The sequence below is a fragment of the Zootoca vivipara genome, chromosome 2, assembly GCF_963506605.1.
Source record: "Zootoca vivipara chromosome 2, rZooViv1.1, whole genome shotgun sequence".
NCBI lineage: Eukaryota > Metazoa > Chordata > Lepidosauria > Squamata > Lacertidae > Zootoca > Zootoca vivipara.
Genome location: NC_083277.1, coordinates 55,812,614 through 55,827,184, shown reverse-complemented (window position 1 = coordinate 55,827,184; position 14,571 = coordinate 55,812,614). Strand labels below are relative to the sequence as shown.

The following is a 14,571-nucleotide window of genomic DNA, read 5'->3' as shown; positions in this document are numbered from 1 at the left end:
TTTACGTTTAAGCTATGGCAATGTTTTCTATGGGAATGTCGCTGAGAAAGGTCAAGTCTTCCAATTGTACCAATACCCTGTATGTTGCCTCCTGCTTCCTTCCCCAAAGTCATTTGGGCAGCAGAAGGCAGAGGTGGTGGTGGGTGATCTAGGGCTCAGCGGAGCATCCTTTCTCACTGAGGACTAGAAGTAAAAATTCCAGAATATCCTAGTGGGAAACTGATTCTTCATGTGCCATTATCACTAAGGAAGAAGAACCTGAGGGGGATACACAGCTTTCTTCATCCAAATCTCTAAAGTTTCTTTTTAAAGATAGCTAGAACATTGTACCATATATATATATATATATATAAATCATAAGCCATAGAGTTAATAAATATTATTAATAGAGGAGTTAAAGGCAAAATTTCATGGAAAATTAAGATGACAAAGAATAAAAAGGTTTATAAAAATAATTAAGGTACAGATTAATATTACATGAAATTTAATAATGTAATGTAAAATGCAATTGATACAAAGTACTTATAAAGTATTGAAGATATTCAAAATATTAAAATCTTATCAGTATTTGAGCTAATATAGATTCTTCAGTTTCTACCAATATATTCTTCAACACAACCAGGAGACAAACATATCACTCGCAAAAGTCTATACAATATTCATGAAGTAAACATCTCCTGATCAATATTTTGGTAGTAAGGCCTATCCCAATAGTTATTAAATTGATTACAACTCTGGCAGAAATTATTAATTACTTCCTGCCATTCCTTAAGTCTAATGAAGTGTCAGTTTAACTGAGGGTATGACAAGGGCCATTCATGTAATTAGCATTCACCCCAATGGGTGCACCCCACTTTCCATGCAAATTGCAGATGCATCCTGACTGGGACTGCAACAGGGAGCGAAAAGTCATGATGTGGATGGGGCCCATGCCGGCAATTTATTGTTGACAATCCAGTCAGTTGCTAATTGTGTGACGGGTGGGTTCAGGGCCACTCAGCAAGCTTCATAGCTGAAAGGGGATTCGAGTCTGGGTTTTCCCTTTTGAAATCATTCTAGCCATCCTCAAGACTCTAGTTGCTCTACCACTACTATAAATGTAGCGAGGAATGGACAATGGCATTTCTGTTTCCTACCCGGCTGCAGTGAGGCTAGCCTTAATTCTTTGCATATTTGTGCGGCCTTATGCAAATAAAACCAATGCTCATAAGGCAGGCATCCCCAAACTTCGACCCTCCAGATGTTTTGGACTACAATTCCCATCTTCCCCGACCACTGGTCCTGTTAGCTAGGAATCATGGGAGTTGTAGGCCAAAACATCTGGAGGGCCGCAGTTTGGGGGTGCCTGCCATAAGGGTTGACAAAGCAGGGGAGATTTGGAGACAGACTGAGAAGGCCCAGAATGTGTCCCCTCTCTTGAGGCTATCTCAAACTTCCTCAAGTGCAAAAGAGGATTCTTTCTGGCAGCACCAAGTACGCAGGACATTACCTTCCATTTTGCCCTGGCAAAGTTTTTCTCAATCTGAGCACATACTCCATCCTTTATGTTCTTGTCTGAAGCTGCATTGCCAGAAATCCTGAGGACAGAAAAAGTATGACAATGAGTTGTGTCTCTTGGTAATTACCCTTCCTTAGTCTAACTTCCTTCCTTAGCTTTGCTCACGGGCCTGTACTGTTGGGGCCTAAATGGGAAGGCAACTTTCCACTCCAGCAGTTACCATGAATGCCCTGTCCTCTGCTCAAACCAATCTAGATTTTCAGTGCTTATAACATCTGAAACACCTTGTTTGTTCTCCCTTCACCAGCTTCTGCTTATTTTATTCAATAGCATGGGACAGGGGTGGCCAACATGGTGCCCTCTAGATGATGTTGTTGGACTAATATCCCAACCACCCCTGACCGTTGGCTGTGGTAGCTGGGACCAGTAGGGGTTGTGCTCCAAACACCTGGAGGTTGGCTACCCCTGCTTAGGATTTTCAGTGTCTTTTCTAGGGCATGAAGACAATTTAAGAGTATAAAGACCTTACACACCTTACCTCTCTTTGTTTCCTCCCATTCTCCTTGGGTCTAAGTCCTTAACCCTTATTTTACCAGTAACAGCTATTTGGCACTCACCATTCATGAGAAATAGCCTCCTCTGCTGTAATCCTCTGGTCTTGGTCTACCTCCATTAGACGGGCCACCAAGTCCTTGGCTGGAGAAACAAAGAAGGAAAGGATGTAGTATCCCCTCTCACCACCATTCATCAGATGAAACTGGAAGCCTCTTGTGATTTTTTTTGCCTAATACCTAATTCGGTCCTTTACGAGGGAGGTACTAGGGGCACATATTAGCCAGGGAAGAGATCACAGTTACCTGCCTTAGAATGACACTGACTTTTGTTGAGACACATGACTGGGAGAATCAGGTAGGAGTTTATTGTCGTAGGGCAGCTGCTAGGTGGGAATGCTGTCCATTTGATAAAGGAACCGTTGACAATGTATTTCCCTTCATAGTTTGTGGGTGTACCTCCTACAAGTAACAGCATGCGTTTTCCTTCTCTCCAGTATTCATAGAACCTTACCTGCCTGAGAGATGTCATCCCAGTAGGGAGGATCAAACTCATAGTCGCCTGCCAGGATCTTACGGAACAGGTTCTTGTCATGGTTTTCATAATCATCCTCATCCATTTCCTCATAGAATGGTGGGTTTCCTGACAACCTGTAGCACAACGGTAGGAGGGGGAATTAGCTATAGGAAGGAGATCAGCTGCAAGAGATTTATTTATTGAAAAAGTTTATAAGCTGCCTTTTAGGGCAGCAAGGTGTCTTCCATATAAAACCGAATAACAACGGACATACTGCTAAAAACAAAACAAAAACATTATACGATACCAAAAAGAAAAACCATAAAATCACCATAATAAAGAAAAAATAAGAAAGGAATGGAAATGTGTTGAACAATATATTGTACAAAATCATTCTATTAGAAATCTCTGGATAAGTATAGATTGAACCCATTAAGTTAAGAAGCTATGTTTTTAATAGATGAATGATCATTCTAATGAACAAAAATGAACACAATATTAGAGTTGTGTTTTTTTTAAAGTAACAAGTTGGATATCATGCATGTGGGTGAAGGAAGTCACATTGGTATTTGGGTAAAAGGGGAGGTGGTTATAGGGTTAGGTGTGGGGGATTTGTAGAAATAAGATATGTTATGTACAATGTTGAATGTGTATGACGAGTAACATGTAATGTGAATTAATTTAAAATAAAATAAAGGGAAAAAAATAAAAATAAATAAAAAATAATTAATAAAGACCATGTAAAACAAGCTAAGCTTTTTTGTCGTTGGCAAAAGTCTCGAGAGACAATGGAGTACGCCTACAGGGATGAAATCAAACTGCTGCCTTAAAAACCTTATAAAAACTCTGCAGGAGACTGTAACATATTTTATGAAAATGCCATCTGAAATAAATGAATGTTAATGTCTGCTTAAAGCCTGCAAATGCACCCCTCAACCTAAAACTCATGGGGCTACTACCATAAAGGCCCTGTCATGCCTGCAGATCTAACTGATCGCACTGACAGTCATATGAAATGGTAGGTGTAGAGTTTTGCCACTGAGTGAAGCCTCTGACCGTACACAATCTTTTGCCCTTTTGCCGTTGCAAGAGCTGAGAATGGTTCTTCTCCTGTAGATAGCTTTTAGTTCTTTCTCATTAGCCACCAGCCTCCTCATATCTATTCTGTTTTCTCACCCTCCTCCATCCCACCCCCACCCCCCGGTCGCCAGTATGATAGGTTGAGGACTCCAGTATTCTCCATTGCTCCTTACTTACAGAATATACATGATCACACCAATAGCCCAGCAGTCCACAGGCCGTCCATACCGCTGGCGCCCGACCACCTCAGGAGCTGCAAGGACAAGAACAGATGGCAAGTGCTGCTCCCATGAGCATATATGGCAATGAAACACAACTCCAAGACATAGGATTTCAGAAACTTTGCCTTGATCTGAGTGGAAATCAACACTGATAAAATACGACCTGGTGCAGTCATCTTAGAACTATACTACTTCTGAAACCAGCTGCAAGAACTGTGTATTTGAACCTATAACACTTCCCTGCAAACAGAACTAGTGCGCCCTGACATACAACGTCCCATGTGCTGCAGGTTTTGAGAGATAGAACTGGGAAGTTGTTTTAATAAGAGAGGAAACTGCCCCCAAAGAACTCAACATTTCAGGAGCATTTGACACCCATGTCATGAGTGAGCCACTCTGGAAACACCCCTCACATCTTCACTCTCCTTTCGCTGGGAGTCTCGGGGAATTGCACTAGATGTCTCATCAGACAGCAGTTATGGCTTTGAAGGAATGAGTGCCTCTTGTATGAGAACTGTGGAGAGCAGGAATATTATTTTCAATGGAATATGAAATCAGCTGTGGCTGGGTCTACCTTTTCCATCATGAAACCTTACAAGCTAATCTCAAAGGCGTGAGTTTCCTGGAGAAATCAGCACCTACTGCATTTCATCTGCCTGCACAAGGCATTGGCGTCTGAGGTGGCAAGTCCTTGGTGGACTTCATACTATATGGGTATAATTTCTCTCTCCCCCTACTGGGTTCTTCCATGAAAACATCATCTGGTTGTGCTGACTCTTACCTAGATACTCAGGGGTTCCACAAGGTTCCTTGATGAGCCCATTCTCCAGCTTGGCCAGGTGAAAGTCACTGATCACAATCTTTGAGTTCTTCAGACGGTTGTAATACACTAGATTTTCTAGCTGCAGGGACACAGCAGGGAAGGGGTGGGGAAAGAGATGAATGAAAAAGCAATTCCCCCGGCAAAACTGTGCTATGCCACACAGAGGGCCCCTTCCAGATGAGAGCCATCGAGCACTGACCCTGTATATTTTAAGGCGCCTAGTTAAAAGCCTTCTTAAACCATCAGATTTTAGCTTCTTCATTTTGCCTCCCATGAGCTATGTTAAGGTTTTTCCCTTGCTGATTGCTTGATTCTATGAATCACTGCTGCTGTTGGAATTTTTGGTTTATGACACCTTTTATTGGAATTCTCTTTTAAGGACAGAATATATATATGTAAATTATTCTGAGCAAAGCAAGGTATTTGGGATGGGTCTGCTTCTATTTCTCTATATAGAAACATGAATGGGACTTGCCAGGAAGCCACAGAAAACAGTGAGAACGAAAGGAATAGGAAGGGACAGCTTCATTATATTTGCTTATGTCTGCTTCTTAGGGGAAGCGAGAACCCATGAGGATGGGATGGATAATTGGCTCAGACATTTGTGCAGCAAAGGCTCGCAGCAGGATTGACGGACTTGCCTTGAGGTTCCTATGTACAATCTTGAGTGAATGCAGGTATGCCACAGCCTCCAGCACCTGCCTGATGACATTACTGGTGTCACGCTCAGAGTAGTAACCCTGGTCCAAGATCCAATCAAATACCTCTCGGCCAGTAGCCCTGCAAATGAGAGAAGAGAGACATAGTGGCAAGGGAAGACATGAAATTGTGTAACCTGCAATGCAAGGGTTGCCACACCATGGACAGAGAAGCACTTTCACCACAATTTTGCTAAACAGGTAAAACAGGTAAAAACCATGACTGAAAAGTTTTACACATCACTTGGGGAGACAGACTAACTGATGCCAGTGTACTGGAAGAAGCAAAGATCACCAGTGTTGAAGCCGAGATTCCTCAACATCAACATCGTTGGACTGGTCATGTTGTTCGGATGCCTGATGATTGTCTTCCAAAGCAACTGCTCTATTCCGAACTTAAAAATGGGAAGCGTAATGCTGGTGGTCAACAAGAGAGGTTCAAATACTCTCTCCAGGCAAATCTAAAAAAATGTAGTATAAACACTGACAACTGGGAAACACGAGCCTGCAGGTGCTCCAGTTGGAGAACAGCCTTTACCAAAGGTGTCATCGGCTTTGAAGATGCTCGAACTCAGGATGCAAGGGAGAAACGTGCTAAGAGGAAGGCACGCTTGATCACACCATGATCAACTCCCGCCCGGAAACCAATGTCCCCACTGTGGAAGGACGTGTGGATCCAGATTCGGCCTCCACAGTCACTTACGGACTCACTGTTAAAACCGTGTTTATGGAAGACAATCTTACTTGGCTACGAGTGATCGCCAAAGAAGAAGAAGAAAGACGATAAACCATGAGTGGAGTATAAAATGGAGCTGAAGGTCACTGGGGTCAGGCCACTGATCCATCTAGGCCAGTATTGTCTACATTGAGCGGCAGCAGCTCTCCAGGGTTTCAGAGGGTGGCCTTCCCTAGCCTTACTTAGAGATGCTGGGGATTGGACCTGGGACCTTCTACATGCAAAGCAGATGTTTTACAACTGTTCCCTCAAATGAACAGAAATTCATGAATGGTGTGGAGAGCAAGTGAAGAGTAAATAAATATTCATGCCCTTCTTTATGGATGGTCTCCTGAAGAAGCTTCTGACGACTCTTTGGGAAGGCACCCTGTGAAGTGCCGACAAGATGGTTTGCAGCTGAGCAGGCACAGTAAAGCAGTCCAAGGCCCCAACAAAGCAAAAGGGAGAGGCCACTATGTATGCGGCATCTTGGGAGTTCTGGGTAACAACTACTTACAGCTCCAAGAAGAGGAAGTACTCTTTCCGGGTAACATACACATCCACCAACTGCAGAATATTGGGGTGTTTCACCCTGTAGGGAAAGGAAAGGAAGAGAAAAACTAGGGGTTGGAAGAGACCTGCTGGTGTATGGCTTAGACCCTGTCGCCAAAGTATTTCTGGCAGGTACCTGCTCAACTTTTACTTGAAAACCTTTATTTGTAACATATTCCAGTCGTTTGCTGCTTCCATAATTTGGAAGTACATTCTAACCTAAACCTTGTTACCTATCATTTAAATCTGAGTCCTTCCCTCAGTGGATGTGGTAAATAAAAACTCTTTAATGGATAGATTAACTATCTCTGTTTGAGACAGAATGCACCACGTTCCTTCAGCACGGGATTAGCCTTCAAAATCGTTCATCATTCCTGCAGCTCTCCTCTAAATCTTTTTTCCTGTGTGTAAGCATCCTTCATGGATCATCGGTGGCCACAGGACTCCAGATACTTCCCATGGGCACCCATGGTAGTTTCTCACTGAGAATAGCAGGCAAAGCCCCATCCCTCGTCCCCAATTCTGACTGCAATGACGACAGGGCCCACTAAAGGCAAGGTTGCTTGGAAGGAAGTACCGGTATATCCCTCATTCTGATAAAGGTTCCCTATCACTCATACAGAGTAACATGCAAAGTTTGTCATTTGTAGAGCAGAGCCATGGAAAGCAATAAACTTAAGTTATTGGGCTTCAGTGGGCAAGAGCCACCTAATGAACCCCATTAGCGGAAATCCTGCACAAGGGCTCTTGCTTGTGCAATGGGACTTGCCCCCATCCCTGGCTCGGTGTGTGTGTGTGTGTGTGTGTGTGTGTGTGTGTGTGTGTGTGTGTGAGAGAGAGAGAGAGAGAGAGAGAGAGAGAGAGAGAGAGAGAGAAGAAGCCTCAGGACAGTGGGGGAGAGGGGGTTCATTTTATCTGGCAAGCTGATATTCCTGCACAGATGGAGCTTCTGTAATAGTGTGTGAATTCCACCCAGTGAGTTTACTCTAACACTGTATATCACCTATAGGCAGGATAAGCTATCTGGCACGTGATCTGGGATCAGATGTGCCAGTGTACAATGCCAATAGTTTTTTTTATATATAAAAAGAACTATTAACACTGTGTAGAGATGAGCTTTCAAATAGGAAAAGGCGTTCTGCTGTTTGTTTATTTTTGCTGCGAGTTGTATTGTGCTTCCTTGCCAGCTTTGCTCTTGTCATGGCACTAGTAGAGCTTGTTTGTTTTCTCTGCCCAAACATCTGACTGGTATTTAGTCTTTAAGGTGTTTTTACATTTTTTACATTTAAGAACCTATTTCAAGAATTGGCTTTGTGACTCCATTTGAGGACCCTGCTTTGAGGAGGGGAGAGTGAGGAATGTGGCTTTGCGTTTGACGCATGGGCTGGCCAATCAGTGCTGTGCCCATCCAGCTCCTCCTGAAAATATTGGCAATGCCCAGGTCAATGTAGGAGCAGGTTTAGAGAATCAGAGAAAGTCTAGATAATTTCTTGCTGCAGCGGATGTGGACGCACTATGGTTATCTACCACAATTAGTAAAAAGATAGCAACACAGCAGCTGAAAAAAGCAAAGGCTAATGTGTACAATCAGTGTACAATCAGAGGCTACAATCAGTGTAGACATTCACAACTCACATTTTCAGGATGATGATCTCATTCTTTGCTGCCTTCCGCACTTTGCGCCCATCTCTTTTCAGAAACTTCTTGCATGTATAGAGCTTCCCTGTTGATTTCTCCTTGGCACGGAATATCTCACAGAACTCCTCTCTGGCGAAAGAACACCCACCTTCAGATTTAAGCAGTCCATGCCCAGCAGCTGGAGCAGCCCAAGAGTGACCGTGTATACCTTAACTTAATGAGTCACCCACCCTCTCAAGAGCGCAGTATGCATCCATCTACCAGATTGTCTATTAGATGCATGCCAAATTCAAGCACACTTTCCCAGGTCCCACCAAAATGTGATTGCTCTTGGAGAAGTCCAGGCATGGGGTAGGGGTAGGAAGAAAGCTAAGGAGGAGCAACTGTCCTATAAGCCTGTGGAAACGTAAGAAATTGTGAGCTTGGCCAAATGGTTCACACTACTTCCTTTTATGTTTAGTGGAGGAACATAGGAAGCTGCCTTTTACTGAGCCAGACCCATTGGCCCATGGAGCTCTGTATTGTCTATGCTAACTGGCAGCTGCTCTCCAGGGCTTCATACAGGGTTCCCTCCCAGTACAACCAGGAGACATCGGGGGTTGAACCTTCTGCATGCAAAGCAGTTGCTCTGTCACTGAGCTACAGCCCTTCCCACCCATGGCTGGTGTGAGGCCACTAGAGTCTCTTGATGCACCAGGACCAGGTCTTCTCAGAATTGGGTTGTTTGGCAAAGAGGGTGGTACCCTGTTTCTCATATTTTAAGACATACCCATAAAATAAGCCATAGCAGGATTTTTAAGCATTCAAGGAATATAAGCCATACCCCGAAAATAAGACATAGTGATAGGCGCAGCAGCAATGCCGGCCGCAGCAGCAGGAGGAGGAGGAGGAAAAAAATAAGACATCCCTTGAAAATAAGCCATAGTGTGTTTTTTTGAGGAAAAAATAAATATAAGACATGTCTTATAATATGAGAAACACGGTAAACTCCATCTAAGGCTAAATACCGGCACTAGACCTAAAGTCAACAAGTACCTGGGGGGAGGTTGAAAAGAACCTTGAAGAGAGATCGCAAGCCTTTTAGTACCCAAATATGTTGGCCATGGGTAATATCTTCTGAAAAAAGTATGCGAGCTGCAAGCCAGGAAATCCTTAGTTCAAATCTCAACTTAAACTCGCCACGAGGCTAGTAGCCTCATGTTTATAACGTGTGCACATAAAGAGGAGCAGGATCGCATCAACAAGCTCTACCCCTGCCATATGCACATACATTTGCCTACATGTGTATAAATTTATAAACTGTACACATAGAGATTTGTACAAGTGGCAGGGGATAAACACAGTCTCAAATTCTGTGTATGAGTCTGCATGCATAGGTACATCGAAAATGTACAAAAATATGTGACTAGGGCTTGCCACTGTGATTCCACTCCCTCCTAAACACATTTGTTGTATGCATGTGGGATAGTGTGAGCAGCCCGTATGCCATTCTAGGCAAGCCACTGCCTTTTCAGCATGAGTCCTCACCTCCTGGTCTGCAATGGGTGGTTATTGGCTTAATCCACAAAGCCTAACCAGCAGAACTATGTGCTGTCTAAGTACAGAAAATTACTATTACCATGTGTGCTAAGTGACCCATTACAGGAGACATGGGTGGCCACTGAATATAGCCCTCTCTCCCCATATTGTTTGGCTGCACTTAATGCGAAGTGTGAGCTCAACTTCTTGTGAGTTTTCCTATTCCCCACCAGCAACAAAGAGATGGGGCAGGAGAGAGGGGAGAACGTAATGTGGGGAGCTGCCTTGGTCAGCAATCCTACGTCTGCAATAAGCAGCAGTTTAGATACCTGTTTGTTGAATTCTATTAACAAAAAAAGAACCCTTTCAGTTTCCATGTTCCCTTAAGCTCCAAAATGCCAGTGAATTGCTGCTGTTCAGGGTCATGGCCTTAACAGCCAAATTATTTAGGCAGTATGGATATTGTGGTTCATTCAAGCTTTACCACTCCCGTGGACCTGGATGGCTCTTAGTGACAGAGGGGCAGACCTAAGTCTTAGCTTGTCTGATGACCGCAATTGATACATGGAGTCATTGCAACGGAAACTACCATTTCACACGACAAGTACCCAACTGGCAACCAATGCCATTTGTATAGGATGCATAGAGTTGGAAGGAGCTTTGAAAGCAAGGAGAAGCAAAGACTTACGTTTTGATGACCTGCCCTAGGTCATATCTGTCAGTCACCTCAGATGGCTGGTTATAATCCTTCTTATCGCCCAGGGTAACACATCCAAACGGCATTGCCAAGCTTGGTGCTGAAATATAAGAGAATAAAAAGCTTTAGGTCATCACCCTTGGATTCAGGTAGTTTCAGGCATAGAGATCAGGGATATTTGAAGGTCCACCAGCCACTGCACCATAGATGAGCAGTAATAATAATAATAATAATAATAATAATAATAATAATAATAATAATAATTTATTATTTATACCCCGCCCATCTGGCCGGGTTCCCCCAGCCACTCTGGGCGGCTTCCAACAAAACAGAAATTCTAAAATACAGAAATCCATCAAACATTAAAATACAGAAATCCATCAAACATTAAAAGCTTCCCTAAACAGGGCTGCCTTGAGATGCCTTCTAAAGGTCTGGTAATTGTTGTTCTCTTTGACCTCTAGTGGGAGGGCATTCCACAGGGTGGGTGCCACTACCGAGAAGGCAACTTGCCTGGCTGGGTGTCCAGTAAAACAGTGATTTCACTCTCACTATAACCAAGTTGATGGGGAAGCTGCAATCAAGGAACCATCACCCACTTAGGTCAGAAAAAGGGACTTCAGTCACTCAGGTGCAGTTGCAATATCCACTATGAGCTGCTATTTGCTCATCCATTTATAGCCAGTCATTTCAAACACTTTTTCTGGCTATGTTAGAGCCAGACTTGATATGGCATCGGAGTTCTGTAAATGGGATATCCTGTTTGTTTGTTTTTAAGTTGAAAGCAGTGGTGGGAGGTCCCCTCTTTGGAACACAGCCACAATGCGGAGGGATTTTAACCTTTTCACCTGCATCATCTTTTCTGCCAATTAAAATCCGGCCATCTTGTCCTCCACTTATTTTGTGTGTGGTTGCCCCAACCGATTAGTGACACACTAAAATGATGTACTTTTAAATGTATTGTGGAAGGGCAGATTATTGTTCTGTTTCTTTTCTTATTTTTATTATGTATTTTGTGTTTTTATATTGTAATTGTATGATGTAAACTGCCCTGAGATCTACGGGTATAGGGCACTATACAAATCTAATAAATCAAAATAAAAAAATAAAAGAATTACTATTATTATTCTAAGTAAAATAAAAAAATTCCTTCAGTAGCACCTTAAAGACCAACTAAGTTTTTATTTTGGTATGAGCTTTCGTGTGCATGCACACTTCTTCACACACTTTAGTTATTACTGGCTCCATATATGCCATAGTTTATGTAATGATATGCAACTGAGCTAGATATGCATATATAGATAAGGGAAATATATGCCTTTTTGTCACAGGAATAATAATAATAATAAATTGTACACCACCCATTTGATTTCCTAATACATGGCTGCCTTCAGATGTCTTCTAAAGGTTGTAAAGTTTGCAATTATTCTGTATATGAGCCTCATAAAAACACAATAGCTCATAATAACACACATACCCCATTTCAAAAGATCTTCAATAGGAATGCATTTCAGACATTTGCAATCCATGCTTCATATTCCATATGCTGATAGTGGAATATGTGTCAATGACCACCCTGTATCCCAGTACTGGCAAAAATGTCAGTTCATAAAAATAAATTCTGTAGTTTAAAATGGTACAGAACCTGAACAATTATTACGAAACTAATATCTTGTGGTTATGCAGTGTGAAATCCATACGATTAATGTTGGTAGTTGCCAAGGAAGTTGTGTTATTTTTTTTTCCTGATTAGAAACACCTCCTACCTTTAAAAACAAAACAAAACACGTCTTTCTGTAATTGGCCAAGAGCCACAAAAATATTCCACGGAGAGAAACCATATGACAGCTTCATATGTCTGACGATCCTCTGCATCTATGATAGTCGATCAGCCTAGCTAAATTGGCTCTGCTCCATTAAACAAATGTTAATGGACACATACAGTAGATTCACCTTCTCTATTAGAGGTAGGAAACTAGTCTCATTTCCCCCCAAAAAACACTACAGAGAAGGATTTAGGAATACTCCAGCATGCAGATGGTACCTACTCACAGAAAGGCTCACCTTAAATTGAATATTGCATTGTCATGGACCCTATCTTCATAATACTGCTCAAAAAGACTTGTGGAAGCTCAGATGACAGACTGCAGCAGAGGACGAGCGACTACTTTCTGTTTGCCCGTAGTCCTTTAGGTCAAACCTAATGGGCTGAATCCATCGCACACATGATGGGACCCTGCTGCCACTCGCAGTTTCTCAGCATGTGTCTATTTGTCGCAACTGGTAATGTACATACAACTTTCCTGCATGGAAGTAATATCCATCCGTGTGTGGAGCAGCCCCGAATAAAAATATTTTGCAAGCATCCTGCACAAATATATATATGAATGCTGGGTGGGTGGGGGAACAGCTGCTGCCCCGCCCATCTGTGGGGTTATAGGCCACCTCTTGTGCGTGAATCTAGAGATTCTGGAAATACAGCTTGACAAAAAAAATGAAGCACAAGATAATATACCCAGGTCAATGCTGGAATTACTCATCAGGCAGCTCCTTGCCTTTGGGTTGTCACACAGTGATAGTGACAGCTGTATCATTAACGCATCTCCAGCAAGTGTAATTAGCCAGCAGTGCATTGAACTACAGTGCAATGAGCTCAGAGCAGAAACACCAGCAATCACGCTCCTATCCATCACAAATCGAGAACTGCCATATTCAGTTTACTTCTTTTTTAAAAAGCTCTCAGTTCTGAAACTGTACCGAAATCACACGATCCTCACAAAACAAAAGTAAACCTTTTCTCGCCCTCCCAATGGCATAGAGATGCAGAAAAATCCAATTCTTAACATGCTCAGCCAAGCAAAAATCAATCAGGCTCCCCACCATGCTGACAATCTCGATACCACATTCATACTTGTAACTTTTGGCAGAACTACCGGGAGTAGAAAAAGAGGGGGGAAAGGATTGATGGAGGTGCCTGTAATCCAGAGGTTTCTCACAACCCCCAGGTTCTCCACCCCAAATAACTGCAGTAGTGACTGACATTCCACAAAGTGATGCTGCTCAAAGCTCAAGTTATCTTTCAGAATGTGTTGCCTTCTGCACCTCGTAAGCTATGAACTGGGGTGGTGCTTTCAGGAGGGAGAGAATACAGTTTCCAGGTAGGTTTTGAGCCTACCCACAGTACCAGAAGCAAACATCTAAGTATTGGGGAAATGAGGGTCCCAAACCAGGATCAAACTGGTTTGGGCTCCTGATTTGATTGCAAGGTATGGTTCATGCAAACCATGATTTGCCACATTTGGATGAAATGGCAAACTATGGTTTTCTGTCAATAAGAAGCAGACGCATATGAACTCTCCACATGCATGAAGGAGGAGGGAGCACATATGACTGAAGATATCCATGGTTCTTAATGACAAATCCTTACTTGGACATGACTTCTGAATGCAGCCAGGGCAAGAACACTGACCAATTTCCTGGCAGTCAAAGGGCAACGAGAGGACTTTGTTTACTTTCCACGTTGTCACACAGCCCAATCTGATTGGCTATGCGGTGCTGTGATATCCTCATCTTAACTGCGTGATCCAGGATTGGTTGGGCTTACACAAGCACTGAGCAAGCGCTAAAATGCATGAAAAAAATGAAGGTGCGTTTTGTTTTGCTTTTTGTGCACGCTTTCTTTTCCCCAGCCCTTAGCACAAAACTTTATGGCTTACACTCCTCCCCGCAAATGACAACTCAGACGGCGGATACCAAAGCGTTTGCTGTTCATTTTTGATTGGGAGACCTCTACATCCAAAGCAGATGTAAGAACAGTATGGTGAAACAGCACTCTGCTGTTACTGGAAATCTTCCGTCAAAATCCTTGAGTTGATGCCTCTGTTTTGGTGGAATTTGCACAACTGAAAAATGAAAGGGGGAAAAGTCTGTAGCAGGAATCTTCAAACTTGACTATCCCAAGAGCTAATTTCTCCCTGCAATGGGGTATTTCTCACTCTAAGGTAGCGCGGGGAAGTCTTGGCCAAACATTGTTGATTTTGATTTTCACCAGTCCCAGCCAGCA

General features: G+C 42.9%; 1 protein-coding gene across 1 annotated transcript in view; it reads right to left on the bottom strand.

The window, feature by feature from the left end:
* The window catches only part of CAMKV (CaM kinase like vesicle associated), a 64,985-nt gene that overhangs the window by 6,035 nt on the left and 44,379 nt on the right, over positions 1-14,571 (bottom strand). The window contains exons 2-10 of the mRNA XM_035105966.2: positions 10,500-10,608; positions 8,291-8,422; positions 6,621-6,695; positions 5,332-5,470; positions 4,649-4,769; positions 3,824-3,899; positions 2,564-2,700; positions 2,116-2,194; positions 1,490-1,577 (exon numbers count right to left, since the gene is read on the bottom strand). Of these exons, the coding sequence (XP_034961857.2) occupies positions 1,490-1,577; positions 2,116-2,194; positions 2,564-2,700; positions 3,824-3,899; positions 4,649-4,769; positions 5,332-5,470; positions 6,621-6,695; positions 8,291-8,422; positions 10,500-10,594 (942 nt within the window). The 5' untranslated portion in view covers positions 10,595-10,608. The remainder of the gene's footprint in view (positions 1-1,489; positions 1,578-2,115; positions 2,195-2,563; positions 2,701-3,823; positions 3,900-4,648; positions 4,770-5,331; positions 5,471-6,620; positions 6,696-8,290; positions 8,423-10,499; positions 10,609-14,571) is intronic.